Source organism: Narcine bancroftii, chromosome 4 (genome assembly GCF_036971445.1).
Source record: "Narcine bancroftii isolate sNarBan1 chromosome 4, sNarBan1.hap1, whole genome shotgun sequence".
NCBI lineage: Eukaryota > Metazoa > Chordata > Chondrichthyes > Torpediniformes > Narcinidae > Narcine > Narcine bancroftii.
The window spans coordinates 225,507,520-225,524,398 of NC_091472.1; the positions used below are offsets into that span (position 1 = coordinate 225,507,520).

At 42.7% G+C, this 16,879-nt stretch overlaps 1 protein-coding gene across 3 annotated transcripts in view; it reads right to left on the reverse strand.

The window, feature by feature from the left end:
- Window positions 1-16,879, reverse strand: part of parp12a (poly (ADP-ribose) polymerase family, member 12a) — a 61,026-nt gene that overhangs the window by 19,561 nt on the left and 24,586 nt on the right. For all 3 annotated transcript variants that reach the window (XM_069934132.1, XM_069934134.1, XM_069934133.1), the window contains exons 4-8: window positions 16,501-16,602; window positions 15,339-15,459; window positions 13,386-13,548; window positions 7,810-7,930; window positions 7,123-7,219 (exon numbers count right to left, since the gene is read on the reverse strand). In XM_069934132.1, coding sequence (XP_069790233.1) covers window positions 7,123-7,219; window positions 7,810-7,930; window positions 13,386-13,548; window positions 15,339-15,459; window positions 16,501-16,602 — 604 coding nt within the window. The remainder of the gene's footprint in view (window positions 1-7,122; window positions 7,220-7,809; window positions 7,931-13,385; window positions 13,549-15,338; window positions 15,460-16,500; window positions 16,603-16,879) is intronic.

Sequence of the window (16,879 nt, forward strand, 5' to 3'; positions counted from 1 at the left end):
CTCTGTGAATGCAGAGCTGGAGGAAAGAAAGTAGACAGAGGGATTGGGAAGACTGTCTCTCTGATGTAGAGGAGATCACAATGGGAGCACTGGATGCAGTAGATGACTCCTGCAGTGTTGATTCACTTGGAAGGTCTGTTTGGGGCTTTGAATGGTGGACCATTTCATGCACATCTGCCCTGGGTCCCTCTGCCCCAAGACGCTACAAGGATAGGATTCTCCTTGTCCTCACCTACTACCTCACTAGCCTACACACCCAACATACCATTCTCCATAATTTTTGTTATGTACAATAAGAAAGCAGAAAGAAGGGTGCAGGAACAAGGGTTCCCTCCCTCTCCCCTATAGTATTCTTACACTTTCAATTTCCCTAATTTTTATAAATCACATGGCTGCAGAGCAAAATGACATTTGAACATTTATCTTGACAGATGGCATAAACTCTCTCTAGCAAGGTCACAAGAACTGATTACACCCCATGAACGCAGCCTTCGAATCTTACAGTTAAAACAATGTTGGGAGAGGACAGATAGTCAGGCCTGTGAAGAACAGCTTCAGGAACTACTTCAGGTCAGAACCAAGGGGAGTATAGATATTTGAACTGTACTTAATTTGCAGGAGTCTTTCTGAAAACAACCTGATGAAGACTGTGGGATAGAATGTCTGACCAGACATAATCTATCTTGTTCCCCCTTTCTTGAAAAACAACTTCAGGTAAGGACTGTGGGAAAGAATAACCAACTACACATAAATTGTTTTGCTCCTGCTTTTGAAAAATTGTGTAACTGCCAGTTAATTTTTTTTTAAAGTAAGTGTAGGAGTGTAACAAGATCATCCTGTAAAAATATCCATGTTTCAGAGCACCAGGGAGCCTTCCTTACAGTAAAGCCTCGTTGTTACTTACAACATCTTTACTTGTAAAGACCCATTGCTCTGCAATCAAATAAAATTACGTTGAACAGTGTTATGGGGTCTGTTGTTTTATTGTGTCCTCGACATAGAATCTACTTTTAATAGGCATACTTGTAAAATTATGCTGTATTTCTACTCCAGATCGCACTGAAAACATTAATTTGGTGAAACAGATACAAGACTTACGATGAATTGGTACAGACATGCGTAACTAATGGTGCAGTCTAAAGTGAACTGCAGGCATTCAGTGAACAACAGGCTAATGAATAGGACGTCGCTGTAGTGGCATGGCAAGTTCCACCTCTTTACTTACCACACTTCTGGTACGCAGTCTAAGCTCACGAAAGGAAACAGAGATTTTATGTTTTAGTTATTCATGTGTGACCGACCAATGCCAAGATGTTGGACATTCTTCAGACCGGTAAAATCACACAAAGTCTATCTCAAAAGCATATCTGTCTCCTTTCTCCAGCTCTGCATTCACAGAGCTAGTCCCTTCCCCCTATCAATTCTCAGCTTTTATCCTATCCACCTGGCTTCTTGGCTGTTGGCCGCTGCTCTTCCAACTGGCCTTTCTTCCCTCTTTTCCCCCACTCTTTTTATTCAGGTGCCTCATACCTGGACGAGGACCTCAGGCCCAAATCATTGGTTATATATCTTTGCTTCCTATGGTTGCTGCGGGACCTGCTCCCACATTTTTGTGACTGAAAGCTGCAAGATTGGAGATGATACACCAAGGACATAATGTCCTATGGCACTTGCCACCAGCTCTCCCTTTGGTCCCTTTTAAACTTTTCCCCTCTCATCTTAAACCTGTACCCCCTCATTATGGACTCCTCTGCACTGATCTCACCTGCAACTCCTCAGCAATTCACATTATCTGTGGACTTCAGTTTGGCCAAGGTTAGGAGAATGCGGAGGAAAGACTTATTCTATTGTACACAAATCCACAAATCTCAAAAACCAATGGATGGTCCAATCCAAGAGTTACTGTGGCCCAAACTTTGCCATCTCTTCACTGGTTACATAGAACTGTGCCTGTTCCAGTCTATTTGCCACTCATCACTTCCTTGACTCTGTTGATGCTGTGTGTACTAATGCTGAACTCAAAATGTCATTATCTTTGCTGCTAATTTCCTCCCTTCTCACAATCACATGGTCCATCTCTGAATTACCTTTCCCCTTCTTGACTTTCAAGGAATAGCTTGGCCTAACAACATGTATTAAAAGTCCAGCAGCTTCCACAGCAATGCCACCTTTTCCAATCTTACTTCCTGTGAGGACTTCATTCTTTCAGATTTTCTGTTTCTGTTCTATTGTTTCTGATGACAAGACTTCCCATATGAGTGCGTTGTCTTCCTTTTCCCTAAACTGCAGCTTCCCCTCTACTCTAGTTGACAACAGTCTCCATAATTTCCTGCACTCTCCTCCCTGCCACCATCTTCCACATTCAATGGGTCATCTTCCATGACTTGTCTCCTCCAACAGAATTGCACCACTAGGATCTCTTCTTCCCCTCCCCTACTTCAACACTCTGAAAAGACATTCTCTCTATAACTCCCTGCTTCCTAATTCCATCCTAACAACAACTCACTGCACCTCCCCAAACAACCATGGAAGATACAACCCCTGCCCTTTGATCATTTCCCTTTCCACATCTGGAGACATAAATAGTGATTCCTCTATGGGCCGACAGCTTGAGTTATACAAGGAGCAGTTGGACGGCAGAGTCTTCATTCCCTGGAGTGTAGGGGGCTGACAGTTTATGGATGATAAAAACGCTCAGTCTTTTTGTCAGGATAGTTGATTCCAGAACTTGAGCACATAGATTTAAAGTGAGTGGGGAGAGATTTAAGATGGTCAACTGCTTCACTCAGAGGGTGGTCTGTATCTCCAACGAGGTGCCAGAGGAAGCTCTAGAAGCAAGTACTATTACAACGTGCAAAAGACATTTTGGACAGATATGTGGTCAGCAGAGGTTTAAAAGGATAAGAACCAAATGCAGACAGATGGGTCTAGACCAGAATTCTAACATGGTCTGCACAGACAAGTGGACTGAAGGGCATGTTCTGTATGACTATTTGACAGATTGCACTCAGTGGTCACTATGCACAGACAAAGTTTACAACATCTCCAACTAGTCAGCAGGGACAACTCTGAGCTTCCAGTCTTGTTACTATAATTCTCTCATTCTCTCTCTCTCTCTCTTATATGTGTGTGTGTGTGTGTGTGTGTGTGTGTGTGTGTGTGTGTGTGTGTGTGTGTGTGTGTGTGTGTGTATATATATATAATACATGAAACCAAGACAAATGGAGGGTTAAGCAGTAGGGAAATTCTGGGTAGTTGTTAGAGCAGGTTATTAGGTCAGCACACCACTATGGGCTGAAGGGCTGGAGATTTCGATGTTTGAAATAGGGCCAATCCAATTTTTAAATAAATTTTGTTATTTTCTGTTGCCAGTTTTGAAAGTAATTGTTATCATGACAACTTGGGTCTGTGCCCTATCGCCAATGTTCCCTCTGCTGTATTCACCCCTTCCTCTCACTGCAATTTAACAAGTTTGCTTTTTTCTTTCCACTGATGCTCCTTGACCTGCTGAGTGCTTGATATGCCCATCATCTGCAACTTTTTGCTCCAGTCAGGGAGAAGGCTCCCACTCTACCTCAAATTATTGATGGACCTTTATCCTTCAATTAAAAGATAGTTGGGGCCCCAGTTAATTGTCTCTCTTGAAAGATGAATGCAGAGTAGGTTGCCTACTCAGCAGGACTTGAACTCATCACTCCTAACTTGTTTTGTAAGTTATGGGCATTAATTGATTAAAGTGAACTTTACATAATTAAAGACTACAATACTGATTTTTTTTTTCAAATTACTTTACATGGACATCACTCACAGAACCCAGCTAATCCATCTTAATTTAATGGGTTTAAAAATCAAGAAATGGCAGATGCAGGAAATCTGACACAAAAGCAGAAACATGTTGGAAACACTCAGAGGGGTCAGTCAGCATCTGTGGAGAGAAAAACGGATAATAATTCAGGTCATCGATTCTTTTGGTGCTTCCTGTTAACTAAGAAACTCAACATAATGATGGTGTTTGCTACTCAGAATCACAGCTGCCCTCAATGCAGTAAAATCTCCATTATCTGGCACCTATGGGAATCGCAGATACCAAAAATGCAAGTTTTCCAGTTGCCTGAGACACACTCTTACAATGCCTAACTAATACACCTGCATTAAGAATAAACAGTTTAATAGATAAAAGTCAGTGAAAAATGTAAAGTAATTTGAAAAAAAAATCAGTATTGTAGTCTTTAATTATGTAAAGTTCACTTTAATCAATTAATTCCCATAACTTACAAAACAAAACTTGGTCGCTGGTGCTGCAATAACGTTGCGATAATCATTACACTAACTGTGCCACCATTACAACCCTTCCCCCAAGTTTACAGATAAAGCCTTACTAATACACTAAATACAAACAAGAAGTCTTACTTGATAGGAATAGAGAGACACTTTGGGAGAGTCGCCACAGAGGTGAGCTGGCTCTTCATCCTGGGCGACGCCATTTTATTCAAACACAACTTTATTTAAACAGCTGCTGCAGGTGGGGCACGACCAGGTGTTCCACTGGCTGAATGTTTGCTCCCGTCTTCACCAAGGCAACATGACTCACTCCACGCAAGTGTCCCGGTCAGGCCCTCGGTGCCCCTTCCTCGCACTGACAACCCGACTCACTGCCACACAGCAACAGTGAAAAGAATGTGTTCGCATTGAGGGACATTGCTAGTTCAGCAGAGCAAACCTGTGCTTGTCCAACAAAGTCTTAGCATTACCCCACAGGGTCCATCCACCTGGTTTTATTTATTTAAATTTATTTATTTCCTGGATTTTTTTTGCCAGTTGTTTGAGTTTCCGGTTGATTGGATTCTGGATAATGGAGATTTTACTGTATTATTATGGTAATTGACAAGGGGAATGTGTTTGTGCTTTTCATCTCCTGTTTACACAAAATCTAAACTGCCTTCCAGCTTCAGCCACACAAAACATTCAAACTCCAACAACAATGGCAGCAAGCAAAAACAGGCAACTCTCAGCAAACCCAGAGGGAAGAAATAAGGTAATCAATTCAACTATTCAATTTCCCGCCCCATTCCCATGCTGACATGTCTGTCTATGGTCTCATGCACTGCTAGATTGGGTAATATTCAATAAAGAACTAAAGCATTCCATTCAATGATTCCCATTCTCATGCTGACATGTCTGTTGTGACAGAGTATTTAGAGGTGGTTTGGGAGGAATTGTCCGAGCAGTTTGCACACACACATTTCAAACCACAGATTTTTTTGCAGGACTTTTGCAGAGTGCTTTTGGCAAATGAGCAACGAAGTATCAGCATACAGCTTGCCTGGGAGAGCATGTGATTTTTGTAGGCAGGGACAGAACAGTTTTGCTCTCAGAGAGGGAGGGTGTGAAACAGAGAGAGGGAGACAGAAATCAGTTCCAGAAGGACAAAGCTGGCAAACTTTTGGAAGACAAAGGAGAAGGCTGACTGTCTGAAAGGTCACCTGAAAGAAGGAGGATCATCTGGAGAACTCTGAAGGGGGCAAGTTTCATCAGCTAGACGGATTGAGAAAGAATAAGGTGCAGATGTCCTGGAACTAAAGGAATCTCTCTCTGAAGACCAACAAGAACCCTCCTGAGTGGTAATCATTGCCTGTAAAGCACCAAACACTGGTGAACTTTGTTAATGCTAAATTCTGTGCACAGTACAAGAATTGCCTGCAACCAGTGAGATTGGACTGTGAACCAAATAACTTTTCTAATCTTAAATACATATTACACACACCTGCGCTTAGTATTAGAGGGGGGGGGGGAATTAAGCAGGTTAGGTAGGGTAAGTAATAAGTTAAAGTTTAATTCTGTTTTCTTGTTCAATTATAATTAAAAACTACTTTTGTTTAATTAACCGTGTGTTGTGGAGTATATCTATTGCTGCTAGTTTTTGGGGTCCTTTGGACTCCGTAAAACTGCAGACTGAGACCACCTGCAATTTGGAGGAACAACACCTCATATTCCATCTGGGCACCCTCCAACTGGATGGCATTAACATCGACCTCCAGTTTCCGTTTGCCTCCCCCCCTCCACTATTCCTATGTCTCTTTTCCCCAAACAACCTCCAGTTTCTGTTATTCCCCCTCCCCTTCCACTATTCCTATGTCTCTTTTCCCCAAACAACCTCCAGTTTCCGTTATTCCCCCTCCCCTTCCACTATTCCTATGTCTCTTTTCCCCAAACGACCTCCAGTTTCTGTTATCCCCCTCCCCTTCCACTATTCCTGTCTCTTTTCCCCAAACGACCTCCAGTTTCCGTTAGCCTCCCCCTCCCCTTCCACTATTCCTATGTCTCTTTTCCCCCAAAATCTTGTCTCTCTCCCCCTCTCTTTCCCCTTCCTCCATCTTAGTGTTCACCTACCCCCGATCAATTCTCAACTTTCCTCTCCTGTCCTTCTATCCATGCCTAAACATGGCCCTCAACCTTTTTATTCAGTCACCTGCCTGCATTTTGCTCATGCCTTGAAGTTGGGTAGATATCTTTACCCTCCTATTGACACTGCAGGACCTGCTGAGCTCAAGCATTTTTTGTGTTTTTACACCATTCAGGTTCAGGTCAGCCACTAATCAGTGAAGAAAATACCCGAGCTTGTGTTGTGTCCCAACATGATGTTGAACCAATGAAAAACATCTGTAGAAACTGCTAAACTCTTGCCACACAAAAAGAGGATTCACAATATTCAGATCAGCAAACAACCTTGTGTTATTTTCCAACTTTATCGAGCTCCCTGCCTGCCTTTCTCTACCACACCCCCTTACTGCCCGATTCACTCCTTCCCCACATGTGACCGCAACGCCTTCCTTGCTCCTGCGTGTGTGTGTTTGCATGAGCTTTCCTCAGGTGAGTGATGCCTGGCTCTACGCATGTGGCCACGACACATTAAGAACTAATTCCCATGAATTGATTATGTTGTCTAATCAATAATTGGAATTAATTCTCATTTCCATCAATGAAAAGAGTATCTTGGAATCAGTCAGAGACAGAATGCTTTACTGGTTTGGTGCTGGTCACCTTTTTCAGATGTGGTTCAAGATATTCTTCATTTTAAAAAAAAAGCCTCCCAAAGGAAGATCATAAAATGATGTTACATACTTTTGTACTTGGCTCTTCATGTCCTGTTCAGAGATGAACCTTGGCCTCCTCCGGACTTCCCTACGAGTCCTAATACGCAAATTTGTTTGCAGCATATCTGAATGGAAGATAGGAGAATGGAGGAGAGAGAGAGAGAGACAGGATTCAGATCACGGAGATGCAGAGAGAGCGGATGCTGGAAACTAGAACAAAAATTTTTTAAATTTGAATTTAATTTTGAGATCCAGCACGATAACAGGCCCTTCCAGCCCACAATCCACGCTGCCCAAATACACTTATGTGACCAATTAATCTACCAGTCCCGTGCATCTTTGGAACGTGGGAGTAAACTAGAGCACCCGGAGGAAACACATGCAGACATAGGGAGAATGTACAAACTCCTTAGAGCAATGGATTAATAACTAGGTTATTGGCCTCTGTAATTGTGTTGAGCTAACTGCCTGCATCTGTGGCAGGAACTAGTGAGTCAAAACTCTCAATTAAGACCTGATGAGGTATCTCACCCTCTAGCATTGGCTCTCAGTTCCTTCCACAGATCCTGCCTGACCCGCCAAGTTGCTCCGCCAACTCAGTTTCCCTTCTCCAAGATTCAGATCATCAACATTGACTTAGAGAAGAAAATATGATGATAGATTTCATATTTGTTTTAAGAGACATTTCCCATGCACTTTCTGAAAGTGACTTCACCTTCGAAATTAAGCTTGTACTGGCGTTTCCCTGCTGTGAATTCCAACGTGGCCTTGCTATCTGCCAAAAATGCCTTCTCCAGCTCTGTCGATGTAATGCTGGCGACAGCATGCAGCTCTCCCTGTAACAGAGAAACAACCCAAGAGAAATTAAATGGTGTTTCTTTTTATTCATTTGAAAGTTACTGGGGAATTTAAATTCAGTTGATTTTATTTATTGTGAATATATTAAACTGAATATATTAATTTCCCACTTTAGTCTCGATAAAGGGTCCCGACCTGAATCGTTGACTGATCATTGTACCTCTGGGTGCTGCCAGACCAACTGCTTTCCTCCAGGTTCTCACTGTTCGCTCATAGATTCCAGAATCTGCAGTAGCTTGTGTTTCTCTGCATTATCTGAGTGGCTGATTCAGAAGAACACATCCGTCGAGCCTGCTCCATGACTCAATAAGATCACGGTTGATCTGTCCATGGACTCAGCTCTTCCAACCTGCCTTTTCCCCATTGCCCCTAATTCCCCCACAAACTAATATCAAATTGTGTCTGAATGCATTCAATGAGGCAGCCTCCACTGCTTCCTTGGGAAGGGAGTTCCACACATCTTCAATTCAAGGGGTAGTTTCAAGTCAACCCCTTTACTTTGGAATCGCACACTGGGTAGGCCAGCAGGTTTCTGGAAGATGGGTTAAATTTCCTGGTCACCAGTATAAATGCTAACCTTCCTCAATAATTCCAGCTGAATTTATCCGCTGTTGGGAATTCAGACTCACTCTCTGGATTATCAATCCAAGTCTTGTCAAATAACTTGAATTGCAAAGGCTGTGGCGCCAAGATGAGCCTCACTATATGGAGGGGCTGTACAGGGACTGGAGTTCCAACCCCAATCATCACTGCCTTCAAATAATCAGATCCCCTTGATATTACAGCCGAATCCCACTCTGAGCAGTCATTCCCTCACCTAGGCTCAGGAATTCAGCATCTTTAGTCGTATTTTAGATTCAGGATACTTGCTCCTCACAGACCCAAATAAATGTCATTCAACAAGTTAAAAATACAATGCTGGAGAAACTCTGCAGGTCAACAGTGTACTTAACATCGCAAAGATAAAGGGACATAACCAACGTTTCAGGCTCGAGCCCTTCAAGGTATGAGCCAAATGTGGACAGGCACCCTAACAAAATGGTTGGGGGTGGGGGGAGGGGGAGGAAGGTGCGTGGAAGCTCAGTCCCACAGGCAGGATGTAATAGATGGGAAAGGGAGGGAGGGCACACCAACAAACAAGGAGAGGGAAGGGGCTGGAGACAGAGGGATGGGGAAGAAAGGGAGAACAGGTCCAGCAGAAACTGAAGAACTCTATGTTAATGCCATCCCAGATGGAAAATTAGGTGTTGCTCCTTCGATTTACAGGTGGTCTTGGGAAAGGAATATGTGGGTTGGCACTACATCGAGGGCTGAAGGGCCTGCACTGTGCTGTAGTGTTCTATGTTCTATGAATGAACCAGAGGGAGTGAAGGGCCTTTTTTAAAAGGGATCTAAGATGGGGGAGTTTCAGCTATCAGGTTCAAATGGAGAAGCTGGGGTTTTTCTCCATCCAGCAAAGAAGGCTGAGTGAAGGTTCGATGACAACCGTGACTGGTTTAGATGGGGTTAAAAGAGGAAAAGCTGTCCTATTAACAGATGGCTCATGGACCTGGGGAACCAAATTTGAAGTGAAGGGCAGATGAGAAAGCAGGAAGTGTGGAGAAATTTTATTTCAGTGAAGAGTATTCATGAATTGGAACAGATTGCCAGACAAACTGCTGGAAACTGATTTCCAATAGGATAGGCAATTGATGCGACCACAGTGTGCAGGGATTGGGAATGATGGGATCGATCTACAAGAAGCCAGTATTGACTCTAAGGGCAGAATGGTCTCCACCTGGGCCATAATGAACCAATGGAAAGCACCTCTGAGGTCCTGATTTCCCTGAACAATCCAGCTCTTTTTAAGGTTATGATCCTTATTCCAAAATCTCCTTCCAAAAGAAACAGTTTCTCGTCAGCCTTCTCACATCTTTTAATTACATTAAATATATTAATTTTTTCATCTCTTAATCTTCTATATTCAAAGGCATAAAAAGCCCAACTGCCACTTGTCCTCATTAAATTTTGGGAGAGGTTTTTTTTTAAAGACATGCAGCACAGTATCAGGCCCTTCAGGCTCACAATTACACCCAATAGACTTAAAACTCCTGCAAGTTTTGAAGGGTGGGAGGAAACCCGTGCAGACACGGGGAGGATGCACAGCCAGTGCTGGATTCGAACTCAAGTCGCTGATGCTGTAATAACATTGTGCCAACCACTCTATGCTAACCAGGCTGCCCACATATCACTCTGGTGTATTCCTCCTTCATTCTCTCCTTGTTGCGTTGATAAAATTGGTTACCATGGATAAGCTGGGTCAAAGGGTCTGTTCCATATGCAATATTTTCCTTTGACAATCTTCAGAATCAGAATTTATTGTCACGAACAAGTCACAAATCACAGCGCAAACGTTCATATTATAACAATCTTTCAAAAATAAATAAATAATAGTGCATGAAAAATTAAAGTAAGGAAGTATCTTTGGTTCATTGATCATTCAGGAATCTGATGGCAGTGAGGAAGAAACTGTCCTTGTGCCGCTGAGTGCTCACCTTGAGGCTCCTGGTCTTTTTCCTAATGGTAGCAGAGTGAAGAGGGCATGGCCTGGGGGTGAGGGTCCTTAAGGATAAAGGTTGCTTTCTTAAGACACTACTGACGTGCTATCAATGACTTAAAACACTAGAGTTACGGAACTATAGGGTTTTATTTCCAATAAACTTGAAGGTTATCCTGTGATGTGAGGAGTCACGCGATGGAGTAGTGGCCGGACGGTGAACTCCAGCCCTCTCCAGAAAAGTCGGGAAAAACAAGGGAAAACACAAAGGCACAGAAATAAAAGTTACAGAAAAGTGAGTATAAAGGTGGAAAGAAGATGGCGACAAAAAAAGAAAAGTCGAAAGCAACGGTAAGAAGAGAGGAAGAGAAGACAAAGGAGGAAAAAGGTGAAGGCCTTACATGTCCGAAGAGGCCCGCTGCGGAGAGAGAAACCCGCTCCCTCAGGTCGGTAAATAATGGACTACAAAAATGGCTCGCAGAGCCGAGTAAAAGTGCGCAACCGCGCATGCGCGAAACTTCGCGCATGCGCGATGCGAATGAAAAAAAACACACCGACGGGAGGGGGGACCAGCTGGGGAGTCGATCTCCACAGCCGGCAACGACAGCTGCAGAACACCTGCAGCAAGAAGAGACCACAGAAGACAACAGAAACAAGAAAGAAGAGGAGGAAAGGGCAACAAAGAAACAACAGATGGCCAACCCAGAGGAAGAAGAAGAGGAAGAGTATGGTGAAATAGAAGAAGAAAAGAGAGGCAAGGTAAAGGATATACTTGCTCTTATTAGAGGATACATGGAATCATTTAAAGAATGGCAAACACAGGAATTTAAGGATTTAAGAAAAAGAATAAACAACACAGAAGAGAAAATAAATAAAATGGAGATGACCTTAACAGAAATGGGAAAGAAAATGGACAAGATGGAAGAGCGGGCAGTAGCAGCAGAAATGGAGGTAGAAGACTTAAAAAAGAAATTGGAGAAATCTAATAAAAAAACTAAAGAGACACAAGAACTACTAGCTCAAAAAATAGATACAATGGAAAACCATAACAGAAGAAATAACATAAAGATAGTGGGCCTTAAGGAAGATGAAGAAGGCAAGAATATGAGGGAGTTTATAAAAGAGTGGATCCCTAAGACCCTAGGATGTCCAGAACTACAGCAAGAATTGGAAATAGAAAGGGCACATAGAGTATTGGCCTCTAAACCACAACCACAACAAAAACCAAGATCTATTGTAGTAAAATTCCTAAGATATACTACAAGAGAAAAGGTACTGGAGAAGACAATGGAAAAAGTAAGAGAGGGCAACAAACCACTGGAGTATAAAGGGCAAAAAATCTTCATTTATCCAGATATAAGTTTTGAACTCCTAAAGAAGAGAAAAGAGTTCAATACAGCAAAGGCGATTTTATGGAAGAAAGGGTATAAATTTATACTAAAGCATCCAGCGGTATTGAAAATATTTATTCCAGGACAACAAAACAGACTATTCTCGGATCCAGAAGAAGCACGAAAATTTGCAGAACAATTACAAAAATAGACTGAGGGAGGAAGACGGGTAATGAGAGTTAAGATGATCACAATTGATATGTATGTGGGTAAAGACAAAAATAGACTGAGGGATGAAGACGGGTAATGAGAGTAAAAATGATCACGATTGATATGTATGCGGGTAAAGAGGTATAAGAGTGAATAGAGACAAGGAGCATACGTGAATGTATCTGTACTTAGAGGAAAATATAGATAGTATAGACAAGAATTAATAAGGGAAGGTAATGGAATAGAGAGAATAAGGAGGGAATTAAAAGAGTGACCTTTGTGACATATGAAAAGTGAAATCTTTTCTGGGGGAGGCGGGGTGGGGGGAAATAGCGGTCACTGCAAAATCAGTTGACGCTTGCGAGTGGATTCGCAAATCCAAATGGAGAGGGGAGATGTGGTTGTCCGACAAGGGATAAAGGACAACTCAGGAGGTGAATGGGAGATTGGGAATAAATAAGATAGAAATAGGAGAATAAGGAAAATGTTGGATGTTGTAGGAATGTTGTCTTATAAAGAGTTGAAAATAAGAAAACAGAAATGGAAAAGGAGGAAAGGTAATGATGGAAAAACGGAAAGAGAAGATAAACAAAATATAAAAGGGCTACGCTGAACTATATGTCTTTAAATATTAATGGAATACATAACCAAATTAAAAGGAAGAAACTACCAAATTTAAATGAATAAATGTATTCCATTAGAAAAAATAACATATTGGTTAAGAAATAATATTGAAATATTCGAACAAGTATAGGAGCCTTACATTAAATACAATAGCGAAAACCTACCGGGGACAAACATTACCTAAGTTGATGGAAGGAGAAGGAAAGAAAAGAATGGACTCAGTAGAATTTCTGGTGTAATTTTGTTGAATGACAACATTGTCTGACTGGATTAATGCAACCTAGATTGTATACCTAAAATGGATGAGAGGGGGGGTGGGGGGGTGGTTTGGGAGGAAAGGGGGGGGGAGAAAAAGTCACTGTATATGTGTGAAAAAGAAATTGTGTATATCATGGCTAATGTGATTTATGGTGTGAAAAATAAAAAAAATTAAAAAAAAAAAAAAAAGTTATCCTGTGATGTGACCCAGGCTTCTGGGGAGGGGTTAGGGTGTTGGAGCATTTACACAGGGTCAAGAGGGAGGAGCCACAGGTACAGTCACAGGATGGGGGGGAGCCAGATTAATGAGTGTACAGCAGTTCACCACTACTATCTCTCGTACACGTCTTGCAGAAGACATGGCTGGGGTGGGTAGTGGAGCCGCAACAGAATTTTACACAACTGCAGCATAACCTTCAGCCTTTTCTGACCCTCTGGTTGAAAAATAATAAAGAATACAAAGAAGACACTCACGTCCTTCCCATATTCAATCCACTTTCCAAATTCATCCTTCCAGTACCATAGCCATTCAGTGGTGAGGATGTAGTATGGGGGCTTTGTAACAGAGGAGACTGTGGAGAGACGCCGGACCTGGCTTAAGCCGCTTGTCATGGATTTAAAGTCCACCTTTTCTGACCTGCGATAAGGAGATATCAAAGACAGGAGTATATTTAGGGTTGGAAGGTAGAATCTTTTATGTTGTGGATAGACAGGTTAAACCACCAACCAGTACCCCACCCCAACCATTCTCCTTGCCCAATGATTATCTTTATGGATACCCCCATGGTGGATTGCTCCACCTCACAAGAGTATGGGGACCAGGGAAACTAGGTGAAAACCAGAGGCATGATGGAGAGATCACAACCAGTTACCTGAGAGGTCAGTGAGCACCCTTCCATGGAGTGCCATGTTCTCCCACGTGTTTTGCAGAACAAGACCATGCTGAGACACCACCTTCACTATGTTTTAGTTTCATGTACCCATTCTCAGTACTTTGCCCATGTGCTCACTTCCTGAGTTTCTGGTGGCCAAGACCATGGGCTTGGGAGGTGTTGGCAGAGCAGCAATGCAGTTGGGTGAGGGTGCAGTTACTTTGCACCAGTGGTGGAAGGAATGAATGCTTAGAGTGGTGGATAGAGAATCATCAAGTAGCCTGTTTTACTTGGATGATGTTGAGTTCTCGAGAGTTGTTGGCTGTGCATTCATTCACACAAGGAGAGAGTAGTCCATCTCCCTTCTGATGGGTGCCCAGTAGGTGATGGGCAAGTTTCAGGGTGTCAGGATCACTGTCAGATCCTCAACCTGTTATTGTCCTGATCACAAAGCTGGTTCAGTGGTGAACCCAGGATATTGGTAACAGCATCTGGACAATGGCAATGCTGCTGAAAGATGAAGGTGGGTGATCAGATTCTCCCGCGTTGGAGATGGTCATTGCCTGGGACTCTTGTCACTTCACAGCCACCCCTGGATGTTGTCTAGATCTTGCTATAGGCAGGTATGGGATGCTTCATTCGCTATGGAGTTGGGAGTAAACTTGAATATCAACCAAATGAACAGAAAGCACCTGATTGAAGGATAGTTTTTGATAAAACAGCTTCAGATGGTTGTGACAAGGACAATGTTATCAAGTAGCAGTTAACAAGGAAGTCCTTCACATTTTCCTGGATCTCAGCATCCCAACTTGAAGGGGCTCCTCTGGCAGTGCAGCATTCCCTCAGCAATATAATGGAATGGCAGTCTCAGTTTTGAAGTGACATTCTGACTTGAAGCCTCGGCTTTTGGACTCAGAGCTGAAAATGCAACTCTCTATTCTGCAGTGTGCGGTAAGAGGCTTTCACCAGGATTGTTAGTCCACTCTGTTTGCAGGAATTTCAACATGCAAGCAAAACTTGTCCCATCACGCCAAAGAATGAAGAAATTTCCACAACTCACGAGCAGCAAGGAGAGCAGGTCATTTGTCTCTTCAGCTTGTTTCAATGTTTAATCTGACCATGTCTAATCTGCATCTTTGCTCTATCTACTCATCTTGATTCCATTTTAGGTATTATAACACTAATATTTGACCCAATCAATACCAAACCCACAGTACCTACAGAACAGCAGAAAAAGACTTGCCACACTGCACATATGTTGTTATCAATCAAATACTGGTGCAGGTCATCCTGACCTGGGTAGGGTATTGATGTGGTTCAACTCTTGAATGGCCCACAGTACAAGGGCCAACTTAATCCCACCCTGATGTTCTATCATAAGGGCCACACAGCCTGCCCCAACCATGGATAATTCAGATTAGGGAGACAGTCACATCTCCTGAGTTCCTTGGCAATGTAAAGGTTTGGTTAAATATCTTGACTTGCATCAAAGGCACAACAGGACTTTTATTCAACGTTGCTAACATTAAACTTCCCTGTGTAAAGCAAGCTGTACCTGGTCTTACTGGGATCACAGAAGTCCTTTTCAATCTTTTCCATCTCTGGGAGATCGATCCACGATGCTTGGCAAACCTGCCATCGATAAGGGAGCCTGAAGTGAACTCTGATGCACTTATCTGTGTGAGACAGAATAGTGTAAAAAGATGTGTTTAGATCAGGCGGCATGTTTCAAATCCAGTGCTCTCTGTAAGGAGTTTGTACATTTTGCCCGCATCTGCGTGGGTTTCCTCCAGATCCTCCAGTTTCCTCCCACCCTTCACAATGTATGGAGTGTATAGGTTAATTGGTGCCTTTGGGTAGAACAGGCTCGCCCAGAAGAGCCTGTTAGCATGCTGCATCTCCAAATTTAAAAAACAATGTCATATTTAATATTCAGTCTAAATAACTTTGTTTAGAATATATAGCATAACAGTGAACACAGTATAGGCCCTTCAGCCTAAAATGTCATGGCAACAGATAAAAACCTACTCCACATCAATCTAATCCTAATCAATCTCACAGCCCAAAACCTTTCTATCCATGTGCCAATCCAAGAGACTTTTAAATATCCCTATAGAACCAGCTTCCACCACCAATGAATTCCAGGCACACATCACCTTCTACCTTCACCCCCAGATCCAACATCTTTCAGAAAGAATGATTCCTCAGGGCATACAGGGATTCCAACTGGTCTGAGTACAACCCAAATCAACATTGTGTTCTGACTGTGCCCAGAGCTTTAGAGTTATTTTAGCTTCAGCTTTAAGTAAACCTAAAGGAAATTCCAGATTGCCCAACAAGGGGTCTCAGCAAAGTTGTGAACAATTTCTTTGGAAGCAAAGTGAACTAATGCACTTTCACAACGACACGGGATGAAGGCTAAAGTTGTCTGATACAGGAAAACCAAAATATTGGAAAACTGTTTTTGCATCAGCAAGGGGAGAGAAAAACCACTGAAACATATAAGAAACTGCAGATGCTGGAACTCGGAGCAACATGCAGGTAAAAGGTTTTAAAAATCTACCACTGCTCTTGCCCAAATATTTTTTCTGTGAGAGTAAGGGGTTGGGAAAGTTTCATCGACACCATGCAAAGTTTAGGTTCTATTGGGAAACATGCTGTGGTCATCAATTATATTTCCCCCTCCGGAGAATCGAATTGTGCTGGGATTTCAGTACCTTTAAAACTACAGTTCTTCCAAACGAAATAGAGACAAATCTCCTCAATGCCCATGTCCCCAATGGAGCTTCTGGAAGGTAGTCGTGCCTGAGGTCTATTTTCTGTGGGTGGCAAATGAACAGTCAGTCTCACATATTCTCCTGAGCCGCCACCCACCCCCCCCCCCCCAACCCTCCCACCCCCCCCCAGTGACAATCAGCAATTCTAAAAAAGCATAGGAATCCTTGAAGCCCATTCACCACCATGAATGACAATCAGGAAAACCATAGAAGTCAGAGGTATTGTATATAAGCACAAAACCAGGCCCTTCAGCCCAACCTGACCATGCCAGCCAAGGTCCATACCTGAGCTCCTCCCATTTTTCTGTGCTCTACCCAT